The sequence below is a fragment of the Centropristis striata genome, chromosome 15 (genome assembly GCF_030273125.1).
Source record: "Centropristis striata isolate RG_2023a ecotype Rhode Island chromosome 15, C.striata_1.0, whole genome shotgun sequence".
NCBI classification, from domain to species: Eukaryota; Metazoa; Chordata; class Actinopteri; order Perciformes; family Serranidae; genus Centropristis; species Centropristis striata.
The window spans coordinates 30,445,052-30,457,136 of NC_081531.1; the positions used below are offsets into that span (position 1 = coordinate 30,445,052).

The 12,085-nt window shown below is 41.7% G+C and overlaps 1 protein-coding gene across 1 annotated transcript in view; it reads right to left on the reverse strand.

Moving 5' to 3' along the window:
* The window catches only part of LOC131986770 (unconventional myosin-XVIIIa-like), a 72,425-nt gene that overhangs the window by 41,512 nt on the left and 18,828 nt on the right, over positions 1-12,085 (reverse strand). The window contains exons 3-12 of the mRNA XM_059351875.1: positions 7,799-7,886; positions 7,310-7,416; positions 7,041-7,217; positions 6,710-6,920; positions 6,465-6,607; positions 5,614-5,714; positions 5,314-5,377; positions 4,567-4,711; positions 1,290-1,460; positions 320-410 (exon numbers count right to left, since the gene is read on the reverse strand). Of these exons, the coding sequence (XP_059207858.1) occupies positions 320-410; positions 1,290-1,460; positions 4,567-4,711; positions 5,314-5,377; positions 5,614-5,714; positions 6,465-6,607; positions 6,710-6,920; positions 7,041-7,217; positions 7,310-7,416; positions 7,799-7,886 (1,298 nt within the window). The remainder of the gene's footprint in view (positions 1-319; positions 411-1,289; positions 1,461-4,566; positions 4,712-5,313; positions 5,378-5,613; positions 5,715-6,464; positions 6,608-6,709; positions 6,921-7,040; positions 7,218-7,309; positions 7,417-7,798; positions 7,887-12,085) is intronic.

Below are 12,085 nucleotides of genomic sequence, written 5' to 3' on the forward strand. Positions count from 1 at the left end.
GCTAACAACAATTTGTTGAGAAGCTTGGATTAAAACAAAAATGGAGGGCTATTACTACACTATAGCAAAGTTAATGGTTGTTTACTGCTGTATGAATGTTCTGAATGTTGTCTGGACTAGCATCACTCAACTCCCCTAAAAACAACAGCAATGTAAAATTGAATTCAAGATGGCAACATTTTGAAACATATCAGATATATCAAGCAGAAGTTTTTGTTATGATGCACAAGGCTTCTGCAAATTTCTATTAGGTGCAGCCAAAAAACATGCCATCTTCAATGTGATACAGCAGAACACTACTGAATTGTAAAATACTAACCGGTTTATTAAAGAAATGATGATAGTAAAGAGTTCAGAGTAAAGCCCAGATGCCATGGCCTCTAAACACTCCATGGCCGATGCCTTGGATGCTGCAATAAGAGTCAGGCAAACAAAGAACAAATTCAGAAATAGCAAGTGCACAACAACATTTCCGTCAATAAAATGGGAAATGTACATCCTTTAAGAAACCAATTTTGTGACCCTAGTTTCAGCTTGTACAGCTCAAACCATAAACATTTCTTCTTGTAATTCAACAGCAATATATTTGTGCATATTACGCCCAAAGGCAGGCATAAAATATTCAAATTGGATCTAAAATAGTCTCTGTAAAGTAGTGTCATTTAGGACTCAGGTGTTTCCGAATTGGTCAGATCAAACAGCGCACACTCATGTCTGTGCCTGGCGGGAATGGCCACCTGTTAAACTCTCCTACTTCATTCCACTATCAAACAAAAACAGCTAGTTTATGTTGCTGAAGAGATATTTTCATGTTTGCATACAGGCTGATGATTATATGTTTTTGTCTGAGGCGAAACAGAAAAAGGTGAAACAGAGGTCAATTCTTTCCATCCTTTCTGTGACAGACTTTTAAGTGTATCCTCGTGTCCTTCAAAGTGTGTTGCAGTCTTGATGGAAGTCAGAGGACCCGCACATGTGAAAAATCAATGTGAGGCAATTATGATTTCAAGGACAATGAATGAGGAGTAGATCCAAAATTGCTTGTCCCGACACAGTGTGTGTACTTATCTGTCAATAGCCATTGTAAAGCTGTGGTATTCATTACTAAGATAAGCTTTACTTTCTCCAGAGCATGCAATTTCCCTCCAGTGATGAGCTGAGGCATGTGCATATGTGTGTGTGAGTGTGTGTGTATGTGAGAGAGTGACAAAGGGAAAGAGAGGAGGGGGGAGGGGGGTGTGAGGAATGAAGAGGAAAGAGTGTGTTGGTAAATGTGGACTGTAGAGTACCTGCATCTGTTGTGCCATTTTCGTCAGAAGCCTGGCGAATGGAGCTGGCTCTGGGCAGGGTGCCCTTGGCCTGGTGCTTGAAGATGGAGGAGGAGAGCTCCTCCAGGGTGCAGCCCAGCAGGTAGGCCGCCTTCTGGGCCCACTCATGACGTGCAAATTGTTTCCTGCCAGCTGAGACACGTGCATGAAAACCTCCATTAGCCCTTCTGCCAACTACCCCAGGCACATGGCTAGCCCGGTAGCTTTGTGACAAGCCTGCCTCTGACAGGGTAGGATTATGTCTCTGGTCAAGCTGACACTGACACAGCTGGTGAGAACATGCAGTAAAAGCATGCTCAAATGTTAGTGGTTTGAATACATCTAAGTGCCCTGAAAAAAATCGAGGTGATCTCTTTGCTACGTCTGATGTAAATTGAAATTCAGGACATGTGAAAAAAAGGTTTGCCAGGATAATATTTCTAGGTTCCTTTTTTTATGTCTAAAAACAAGTTTTGGCAGGTGATTATTTTTGTTGTTGGTATAATTTTTTTGTCTTTGAGATTTAATTTAATTTTTTAATTTCCATGCACTCTGAACACATGGTACATACCATATATTGTACATGCATTATGTAACATTACTGTTATATATTTTGTTTCTAAAATCACCAAGAAACAACATGACTGTTTTTAGTCCTATATAGAACACGTGGTTGTGGTGCACTTCAGCCTCTTGTGGCTGAAATGATTTGTTTATTCTGACAAAACATACAATTACATTCTTAAATGTTTTTTTCTACGCCTGCTTAACATTTTTTTTATAAAAATAGGGAACCTTGGTTGTGGTGCACTTCAGCCTCTTGTGGCTGAAATGATCTGTTTATTCTGACAAAACATACAATTACATTCCTAAATGTTTTTTTCTACGCCTGCTTAACATTTTTTTTATTAAATTAGGGAACTTTAAAACATTACCCTGTTTCTTTTCACCTGTCAAGTCATTAATTTAATCAGAATTTTTTGCCTCTAAGAGTTTCCATACAGTTAAAAATAATAAAAAACACAAATCCGCTTGCTTCAACAACAGCTGTTCCATGTTTAAAAAAAAAGTCTATGAAGTTGAAGTGAGTTATCTTGAGAATGAAAGTGAAACTTATCAGTAGGGGAAACAATTCATTTATTTACATAAAGACCTCTGTTGGGAAACACAAATTTCTCTTTAATCAAGCGGCTGAGTGATGGAAACATGCAGATATGAGTGGAAACTTCAGTTTTAATCCACCATGAAGCGATATCTTCTAAGACTTGAGAAAGGAACTGGGGATTTCACACAGAGAGCAGTGGGCTCTATCTGTTTCATCAGTGCTGCAGAAGCCCTGCATACTCTTCCTGATGATAAGCAGGACGGTTTTAAAGACAAGTACAGACATTTAAATATTTGCTTTAATAGACATTCACCACCACAATTATTTAAATTCTGGTAAAACATCAAAAGGAGGGAATTGGATTTTACAATATATCTGGATATTACTTAATTAAACATTAAGGAGTGTTTGAGCCTTAAAGATAAAAAATAAAAAAACTACATATGTATAATATTTTCTCATAAAAAAGCATCCAGATTCAGTGTGGTAAGCCTACTCTCTTAGATATAAGTGTTGACAGTACGTTGCACAGAGAAAAGTTAATTTCAGAAGGTCCATTTAATTAGTTTTGGTGAATTAGTGACTAGTGCTGCCCTCTTGTGTTGCACCATGATGCTGCACTGCTAACATTTTATATTGGGTGTGATAGTCAGAAACTGGCAGCAAAAGCATTTTATAATGGTTCAGAATATATCTTTTTTATGAATAAATCCAGTATTCTCTAAGACGTGGAGACAAGTCCAAATGTCATTAATATGTTGACTTTTATGCCATCATTCATTGTTTATGCATGACAACTACTGTGTGTTTCACAGGATGACAGCTGTCCTAAGTCCATAAATCACTCAGTAATTTCCGGATCACATTTTTGTAAAGTCTAAATTATAGGACGATAATGATTGCTGAACAATTTTTAAACTGTTCCTGGAAGGTGTTATGCTGCCATGAAAAAGATTGGCAGCCAGCTGGAGGGGATCACTAAAGATAATTTGTCGAGAAATTTGCACAAGTGACTGGCAATTACAGTGCAGTTAGAGTACAGAGTGAACAAACATGTCAAAAAGCACAAAATACAATACATTCCTTGTGATTTGTATTTTTCTGATGTACTGTGTTTGTGAACTGAAAGTGAGTAGAAAGTCATCAAGTCAATAATCAAGCTAAACGACTTGCATTGCAATAACATTTACATTTTAAAATTCAGTATAAATTAATCTGTTAAAACGCTTGCTGTTATAGTTCTTACTTAAAGGTCTCCATACTTGAGGGAAGAAAAATATGCTAACCTCTCCAATAAATAAAAAAAAAATACTTTTTGACAGCATCAGCTTTTTTCAAATGGCAGCTATCTAATTCCTAAATTGAAGTAAAATGCTGTGGAAGGCACATCTATTAAGTTAAGAGTAAAAGACTCTCTTACATTAGGTTTCATCATACAAATAGCTTCAAAGACAGGAACAAACCCTCGTGTTTAAGAGGGCTGATGTTCCCATTAGTCTTTTTGTGCTTTGTCATGACAAATAAAATGTTTATCAAGACTTACATTGCTGTTTTTCTACCCTTGACTGTTTCAGTGTTTCCTCACTTTTATTATTTTAATGGTCACATAGTGAGGATAAATAAGGTCAACCTGACCTTGTTTCCTGTATGTGAGCATTAACAGCAGCCCAGACTATGAAGACCCAAGTTAACCGGATAAATCTGCATCAAGAAGTCTCCGAAGATTTTAGTCAGTTATTCATATGGAAGTGGTATCAGTTCAAAGCAGAACTTGCTTAGTTATGACCAAGAAAATATCCCACATACTCCTGCAGTCCCCCACATTTTCCCTGCTTAACTTTTTATTTTTGAACCACAGATCAGTGCACTAGAGCACCTGTGCAACATCGTTTAAAGTGCAAATGCATAATTCAGTTATCTGGATTACAACTGTCTTGCATCATACTGAAGGTGTAACCTACAGTGAGATAATGCAGTCTTGACAGTTCTGAGATGACAAAGTTTTATTAAAAGGATTTTAGCTAACATGGGTCATTTTGGGCCAATGTGTACTACAGTGTGTACAAATCAAGGATGATCCTTTGTATGTCTGTTATGTATGTACAAATAAGTCATGCAACTATAGAATGGAAACCATTTGGTGAGCAATCTTACCCTTCGTAGCTCCCGCAGATCCAAGATGGTAGATGGCCCCGAGGACAAGCCAGAAGGCCCTCTGCTCATCCCCACTGATCCCCAGAACCTTCATGGCAGCTTGCAGCTTGGAAAACTGCTGGGAGGCCCGCTGCTTATCCTCCGTCTGGCAGATAACACACAAATATTATTGCTATTAAAAAAGTTATCATGGGAGATGTCTTAAAGTAATAGCTGGAGGTTGACCAACTTGTCAAATTTTAACTCCAAGTTAAAACAGGATTAAGAAGACTGATTATATCTACAAAAGACCAAAAAGTTGTTGATAAATAAGTTTGATTAGCCTGTCAAGATTGCGCCGTCAAAACACACTTTGGCTTTGGTATGTCTTGCGAGCTACCAAAAAAATACTTCACACTGAGAGAAGTTAAACTAGTGCAAGCTACTTTAGGGAAAAATCTGGTTTTGGCAGCTAAAGCTACTTAGAGAAAGTAGTTATGCTCCTTCAATTGATGACACTATCAACTGTAAAATTATCAGCAAATCTTGGTATTTAATTGTGCTTATTCCTGGAATCCATCATGACATTGTGCTGTGTGATAGTAGGTGGGCAGCATATTGCACAGTAGGACTGACAACTTAGTTATACATTGCTTTTAAAGCCAGATATAGCTACATTCATAGGAAAGTACTTAAACCATTCAGCTTGAGAATGAATTATCTTTTCATTTTCAGGTCAAGTAGTAAAAAGGAGTATTTTTGTCTTACCTTTGTCTGAGGCATGATTCCAAATGCATTGTTTTCAGAAAAGTGGTTAAGGTGCAGCTCAGTTCTGATTAGAGAGAGAGAGAGAGAGAGAGAGAGAGAGAGAGAGAGAGAGAGAGAGAGAGAGAGAGAGAGAACACAGAAGACATCAGTCATGTCTACCAAGGGCTACATAATTAAAGTTGGGGAAACAGTAATATATCAAGAATGCATATGTCAACAGTGCGAAATGTCAACATATTAATCAAATGTAAAACTGTAGCTTAATGTGCATTTAGTTGGCATATTAGTATTATTCCTGACCTAAGAGAGCTGTCCACTCCAGCCATCAGGTAGTAAAAGACATTGAAAGTGGACTCCCCTCCTGGTCTTCTTGTCACCCTCATCTTTTCCAGAAGCATGGTCTGCAAGGTCACAATTAAAGGACAGGATATAAGCTTGATAGAAAAGAACATTTAGTAGAGGAAGTACAAGTCAGCATAACAATAAATCCTGTAGAAGCGGATAATGTAATAAATTCCTGATAATGTAATAACCCTGATAATGTAATAACTTCCAGATAATGTAATAAAGTGCATTTCCCAATAATGTAATACACTTTTTTTTACCAACAATGTAATAAAGTATAACATTAATGGGAGGTTATTACATTATCAGGTTAGCCTTAATTTCACAAGTCCTGATAATGTAATAATTCCCCAATATTGTAATAATTTAACAGCAGACCACCCATTACTTGGGTTCAAGTGGTGATACTGTGTATCAACTCTAGCTCAAGAGCTTGTGTATCATGGATACCTCGTTTGTGAAAAACGAATGAACGGGTCTGGGTGGTCTGCTGTTAAATTATTACAATATTGGGGGGAAAAAAGTGTATTACATTATTGGGAAATGCACTTTATTACATTATCGGGAAGTTATTACATTATCAGGTTTTATTACATTTTCAATGGAATCAAGTGCAGATTTTTATTACATTATCGGGGTTATTACATTATCGGGAATTTATTACATTATCAGGTTCTCCAAATCCTGTTGGTAAAATATCTAAACTAGTTTATGACACATGGTATATATGCATGAGTAGGTAGTGCAGATTGAGCACCAGTGATTTATATAAATAAATAAAACATATATAAGTGTGTTTGTTGTACCTGGATAGAGGCAGAGGTCACCAGGCCAGCCTGGTCAAAGTCCAAGGAAACAATATGGGAGAAGCGACTAGCATTCCCATTCATACAGGTAGAAGCATTCCCAAATGCCTCCAAAACTGTGTAGACTGCCTGCCATTTCTCTGCTACAGAAATCAAAGACAAATACAAATACAGTCAATTGGGGGGTCTACATCAGCAACAACATGCACTAAATTCTTAATATTAAGAGTTCCTTTCCAACCTACTGGAGAATGTTTTGTTGGTGCTGCCAGCAATGGTGACTAGGTATTGGATGATGTGTTGGCAGTTGGTGGTTTTGCCACTACCACTCTTGCCCAGCAACACAATGGACTGGTCCTGGCGAGTGGTCAGGAGGTTCCTATAGGCAGCCTGGGCCATGCTGTATATGTGAGGGGCAGTGTCCTCCCTTCTGCAGCCTTTGAACATTTGCATCACCTGCAGAGAATATAAAGAAACAGTGAAGAAGAAAATCATAGAGAAAAGGCTCTGCATATCAATTAATATCTTCATTCTGATTACAGATATGCATCATTATATGCACAGGCTGCAGCCCACCTTCTCAGAGTACATCGAGGGGGCACTAATGGGGTTAACGACCACCATGTTGGGCCCAGCATGGGTGTGCACCAGGTTGCCGCCATAGCGCTGCCGCAGGGAGTGCATCACGCTCGACTCATTCAAATACTGCAGAGAGGCCAGGTCCTCAACTCGGTCAAACATCGGAGGGTTTGCCTGGAGTTCAAAGTCAAAGTTAAAACGGTCTCGTACTCACCCAGTGTCATCCGTAATTGATGTGGTTCAGAGTTGATTTGATGATTAAATACCTTCTCTACATCGTCTTCATCCACATCCAATAAAGATCCATCACTCTCCAGGCGGATTTTCACCTTCCCCTCTGGCAGACTGCCTGCCTCCGTTTTCAGGAGAGTTGCTGCATCACCACAAAGTGTGGAGTCAATTCATCATGACATATAATCTCTGCCTGAGTGCAATATCTTAATCTTATCTAACATGTCTGATAATGTGTGGCAGTTGTATTCCATTTAATAATGTATAAGCGTCATTAAAACTGAACTAAGCGACATGCTTAGTCTAATTAAATACAGTCTGAGGTCTAGTTTCGTCTGGTGGCCTCTTTTAACATTAAAATATCATAAGCATTATCTAAGCTTAAATAATTCACCTCTATAGTTCAAATGTCACCCAAGAACAGACACACCACACAGTGTAGTAAGCTAAGGCTTTCATATAAAATTCTCATATAGGGATATAACACATGCAAACTGAGAGTATAGTATAATTTTTTTACAAACCCATGGAAAATCCATCCTTGTGTACAAGCCATACTTTCTCTGTGTTATACCAGGCTCTCTCTGCTGTTATCTGCTCCTCAGTCTTTCCCTGTAAGAAACAGGTTGACAATCAGAATGAGAAACACTGCTGTAATCAATAATTGGACATTACAAAATAAAAAGATAAAATAAAAGTAACATTTGAATGATTAAAGGGATATTTCTCTTTTTTTGTGAGCTTCTCTGAGGTGCTATCCAAAGTCAGTGTTTCCACAGTAAATGGCCATTGACATGCCCCTAGTTTGGAGAAGCAGGCAGAAGGAACGGCCTGGAAACTAAGCAATGTACTGTTCTCTTTCATAACATCTCGTTCAATGTCTCACTATGGTATGTATGCCCCGCTGCAGACCTCAGAAGCATTAATCTGGCACGGCACCACGTCATTCAAACACCTCTTCTCACTCGGAGCATATCTCGCGTCCTGGGCTTTTCAGCTTAATTGTCCACAGACAGATCTTATTTAGCTTCTGTCCTCGGGTTCTACCTAGCTTTGGAGATTTCCTGCTCCGTTGGTCACACCAGATCAATTTCTGGGCTTTCCTCGCCCCTCCATGGCTTGGTTGGCACTGTCCTCGCTGCCCCACCACGGCTATTCGAGTTCCGAGCGTTGCACACCAGCTAACTACCTCAACTCCCTGCCTGCACACCAGCGCGAGAGGAATGGAGGCTAGGAATAAAATATCGAGCAAGGATGCGCACTAGGTCTGCTCGAGTTGCCTAGGGCTGGAACACGCCTGGCTGGCTATCCCTGGCTCGTGTCAACACTGTGCGGTGTTCCCGATTGCCCGCCAGGCTAGCTTGTCTGGACATGACCCCTATCTCCCTTTCGGCGGCGCCAGCATTGAAGGTGGAGAGGGGGGTCATTGAGGTGGTGCCACTGTCAGCGGTATCCTTCAGGAGGCCCAGCCTGCCGTCCAAGTCTGACTGTTTTAAGTCAGCCCTGACTGACATCAAGCGTGGTGGTGACGCCCGCTGTCCCCCCTCGGGAGGAAGCCACAGCTTTCACCAGGGCAGGGGATGTGTGGGCCCCGCCGCTGTGCTGCGATCCCGGGCAAAAATGCTCAGCAGCACCCGGGGGCCATGTCTCTCCAGATGGGAGAGATGGGCCGCACTTGCACCCTCACCCTGGGTGCTAAAGATGATCTCGAGGGGATACAGGCTGCAGTTTGCTGCTGTTCCCCTGCGATTCGCCAGTATAATACAGGAGGAAACAGGGGGGGAGCGGCATTCGGCCTATCCTGAATCTACGTGCTCTGAGTAAATATCTCAGGAAATACAAGTTCAGGATGCTGACGCATGCATCCCTGCTGCGCCTTGTACAACAGAGCGATTGGTTCACTTCTGTCGATCTGAAAGACACGTATTTCCACATACCAATCTATCCTCCCCACAGAAAATGTCTGACATTTGTTTTTCGGGGGATCTGTTACAAGTACCGCATGCTTCCTTTCGGTCTGTCTTTGAGCCCAAGGGTGTTTGTGCGATGCACAGAAGTGGCAATAGCTCCGCTGAGACGGCAGGGCATCTGCTTGGCCACATATCTGGACGATTGGCTGCTGTTGGCCGAATCGGAGCAGGAGAAAAGGGTGCACACGTGTATTCTCATACGACACCTCTTGGTGGACCAAGTGAAAGCTTTCAGGACATTTCTCACGCTTTTTCAGCCAGGCAAATCTGTTCAGTTTAGATTATGTCTTCGGTTACTCAGCTGATGTGGTCTGCCATTCTCGTAGTCCATTTTGGCCAGCTCTATATGAGGGAATTCCAGCTTTGGGTGGCCTCATGCGGGCTGGATTCCATGTGTCATGGCGCACGAAGAGTGCTAGTCACAAAGGGGTGCGAGTCCCGTCCTTTCTGACCCACGGGGTGCCCATAGGTTCCGTCCTGTCCAGGAAGGTGATCACTACAGAGGCCAGCCTGACTGGTTGGGGTGAAATTCACAAGGGCCAATCTGTGAGGGGCCGCAGGAGTGTGGACCTTCAGAGCTCTCACATAAATTTTCTGTAATTTTTCAACGATGTTCCTCTCCTTGTAACATTTTCTTCCGTCTCTCATGGGTCATCATGTCCTGTCCGGTGAGGATGGACAATACGACGACTGTGACTATCAACTCCAGACTGATCCTGTGCCGCTGCGGTCATCTCCTCTGCCTGAGAGCGACGCATGTCCCAGCTGTGGGTCTTTCAAAGCAGGTGATTTCCACTGTACAAAGTGCTTGAGCCTCCTTCACTAGGTCCCTGTATGACTGCAAGTGGAGAGTGTTTGAGGGATGGTGTCACAGAAACGGCCACATTCCTTTTCAGTATCCAGTAGGAGTGATAGTGATTTTTGTAGGACCTGATTGACAAACGGAAAACCTTCTCCACAATTAAAGTGTACTTGTCAGCTTGTTATTATTTTGCAATCTGGCTGTGGTTCTGGAGGGGCTTAAGGGCCCTCCTTTTTGAGCCACAGACTTGAAACATCTGTCTCTCAAGACAGTATTGTTGCTGGCTCTGGCTTTGGCTAAACGGGTTAGTGACATCCATGCGCTTTTAGTGCATCCCTCATGCGCTCAGCTCTTGGGGGATGTGAGAATGATTTTGAAGCCCATCTCGGTTTTCCTGCTTAAGGTGGTGGGCTCATGTTCTCCTATTGACCTCGTGGCTCTTGCTGCCTCACCAGGTGGGCAGTGGTCACATGCGTTATGTCCAGTTGTGCGGAACGCACTTTCATGGATAGGACGAGGGTTGTCAGGAGGAGCAATCAGCTGTTCGTCTCCTGGGCTAACCCCCATAAGGGGAAGCCTGTCACAAAGCAGTGTCTATCCCACTGGGTGGTGGGGGCGATTGCTTTGGCTTATACAAGTCAGGGTTTGCAGCCACCTGTAGGGCCTGTGAGCGCACTCTACTCAGGGCTTGGATGCATCCTGGGCCTTTTTCAGGGGAGTTTCTGTTCAGGACCTCTGTGCTGCAGCGAGTTGGTCCTCCCCTCTCACTTTTGTCCATTTCTATACGCTGGACGTCTCCGCACTGTGCGTGGCACAAGCAGTTTTGCTGTCCTGATTGGAGTATTTTTCCCTGTGTTTTGGTGGACGCTAGATAGGCTTGTCTGGCAATACGGGAGCAACCATATCCCATAGTGACACATCGAACAAAATATTATGAAAGATAACTTTAGGTTATTTAGATAACCCCGGTTCTCTGAGCAATAGGAGTGAGATGACTCACCAGACAACCCTTCTTGCTTGGGCGAGTGAGAAGAGGTGTTTATCTTGAATGAGGTGGTGCCGTCCACATTAACTATTTAAGGTAGGTGGTACTACCTGGGGCGGATGGACACGTTTCACCAGCCAATCACGTTTGGCGTAATGAGATTAATGCTTCTGAGGTCTGCAGCGGGGGCGTGATCCCATAGTGAGACATCTCACTCATATTACTGGGGTTATGTAAATAACCTAAAGTTTTGTGCCTTGCTGTGGATAGGGCTATGTTTGTGTCAAAGTCTGGTGGCTTTAAAGAGAGCACAAATGGATATAACGGTGTCAATTCCCTGTCTGAAAGGGCAAAATTTTCTAAATTTATCATACACTGAATTTATATCAATCAATTATATATATATACTTTTTTTTTTACAGTGTCTGAAATAATTTTTGCTGCAGCTCTTATCCCGTACTAGTACCTGCTTCTCCAAACTGGGTGTGGCCACCCAGTGGCCAGCCCCTGTAGGTAATACACTAACTATGGAGAAGTTCTTCATATAACCCAATTTCAAAATCTGAATTATCCCATTAATGATCAAATCAGATAACTGCACTATAAATTACTCTACAAATTACACTTTCACAAGCATGGATTCACATGCACATTCGCATATAACATGTAAGGGGAACTGTATTCCTTAGGAAGAGGGCTTCTTTCAGTGTGAAAACATGTTTGAGTTAGTTTGTTTTCATATTTCACCTCTAGCATTTATGGTCAATAGACATTAACCCTCCACGGCAGAACTACAGTTCCCATAATTCCCTCGGAGTTCATTTAATGTGCAGGGAAAACGTTTGGAGTGCATTTAATGTGTCCACTGAAAAGACACTACAGACAAAGGGTGAGCTGGTGGGTGTTATATCATGCCAAAGTACATCACACAAGTATCACTAAAATACATGAGTTTTAGGGGAGTGCACAGTAAAGAACGCCTACATAATTTCAAACAACATAAACACAAAGAGCCAAATCAAGTGTTTGGAATGTGTCATACATGGAAACAGGC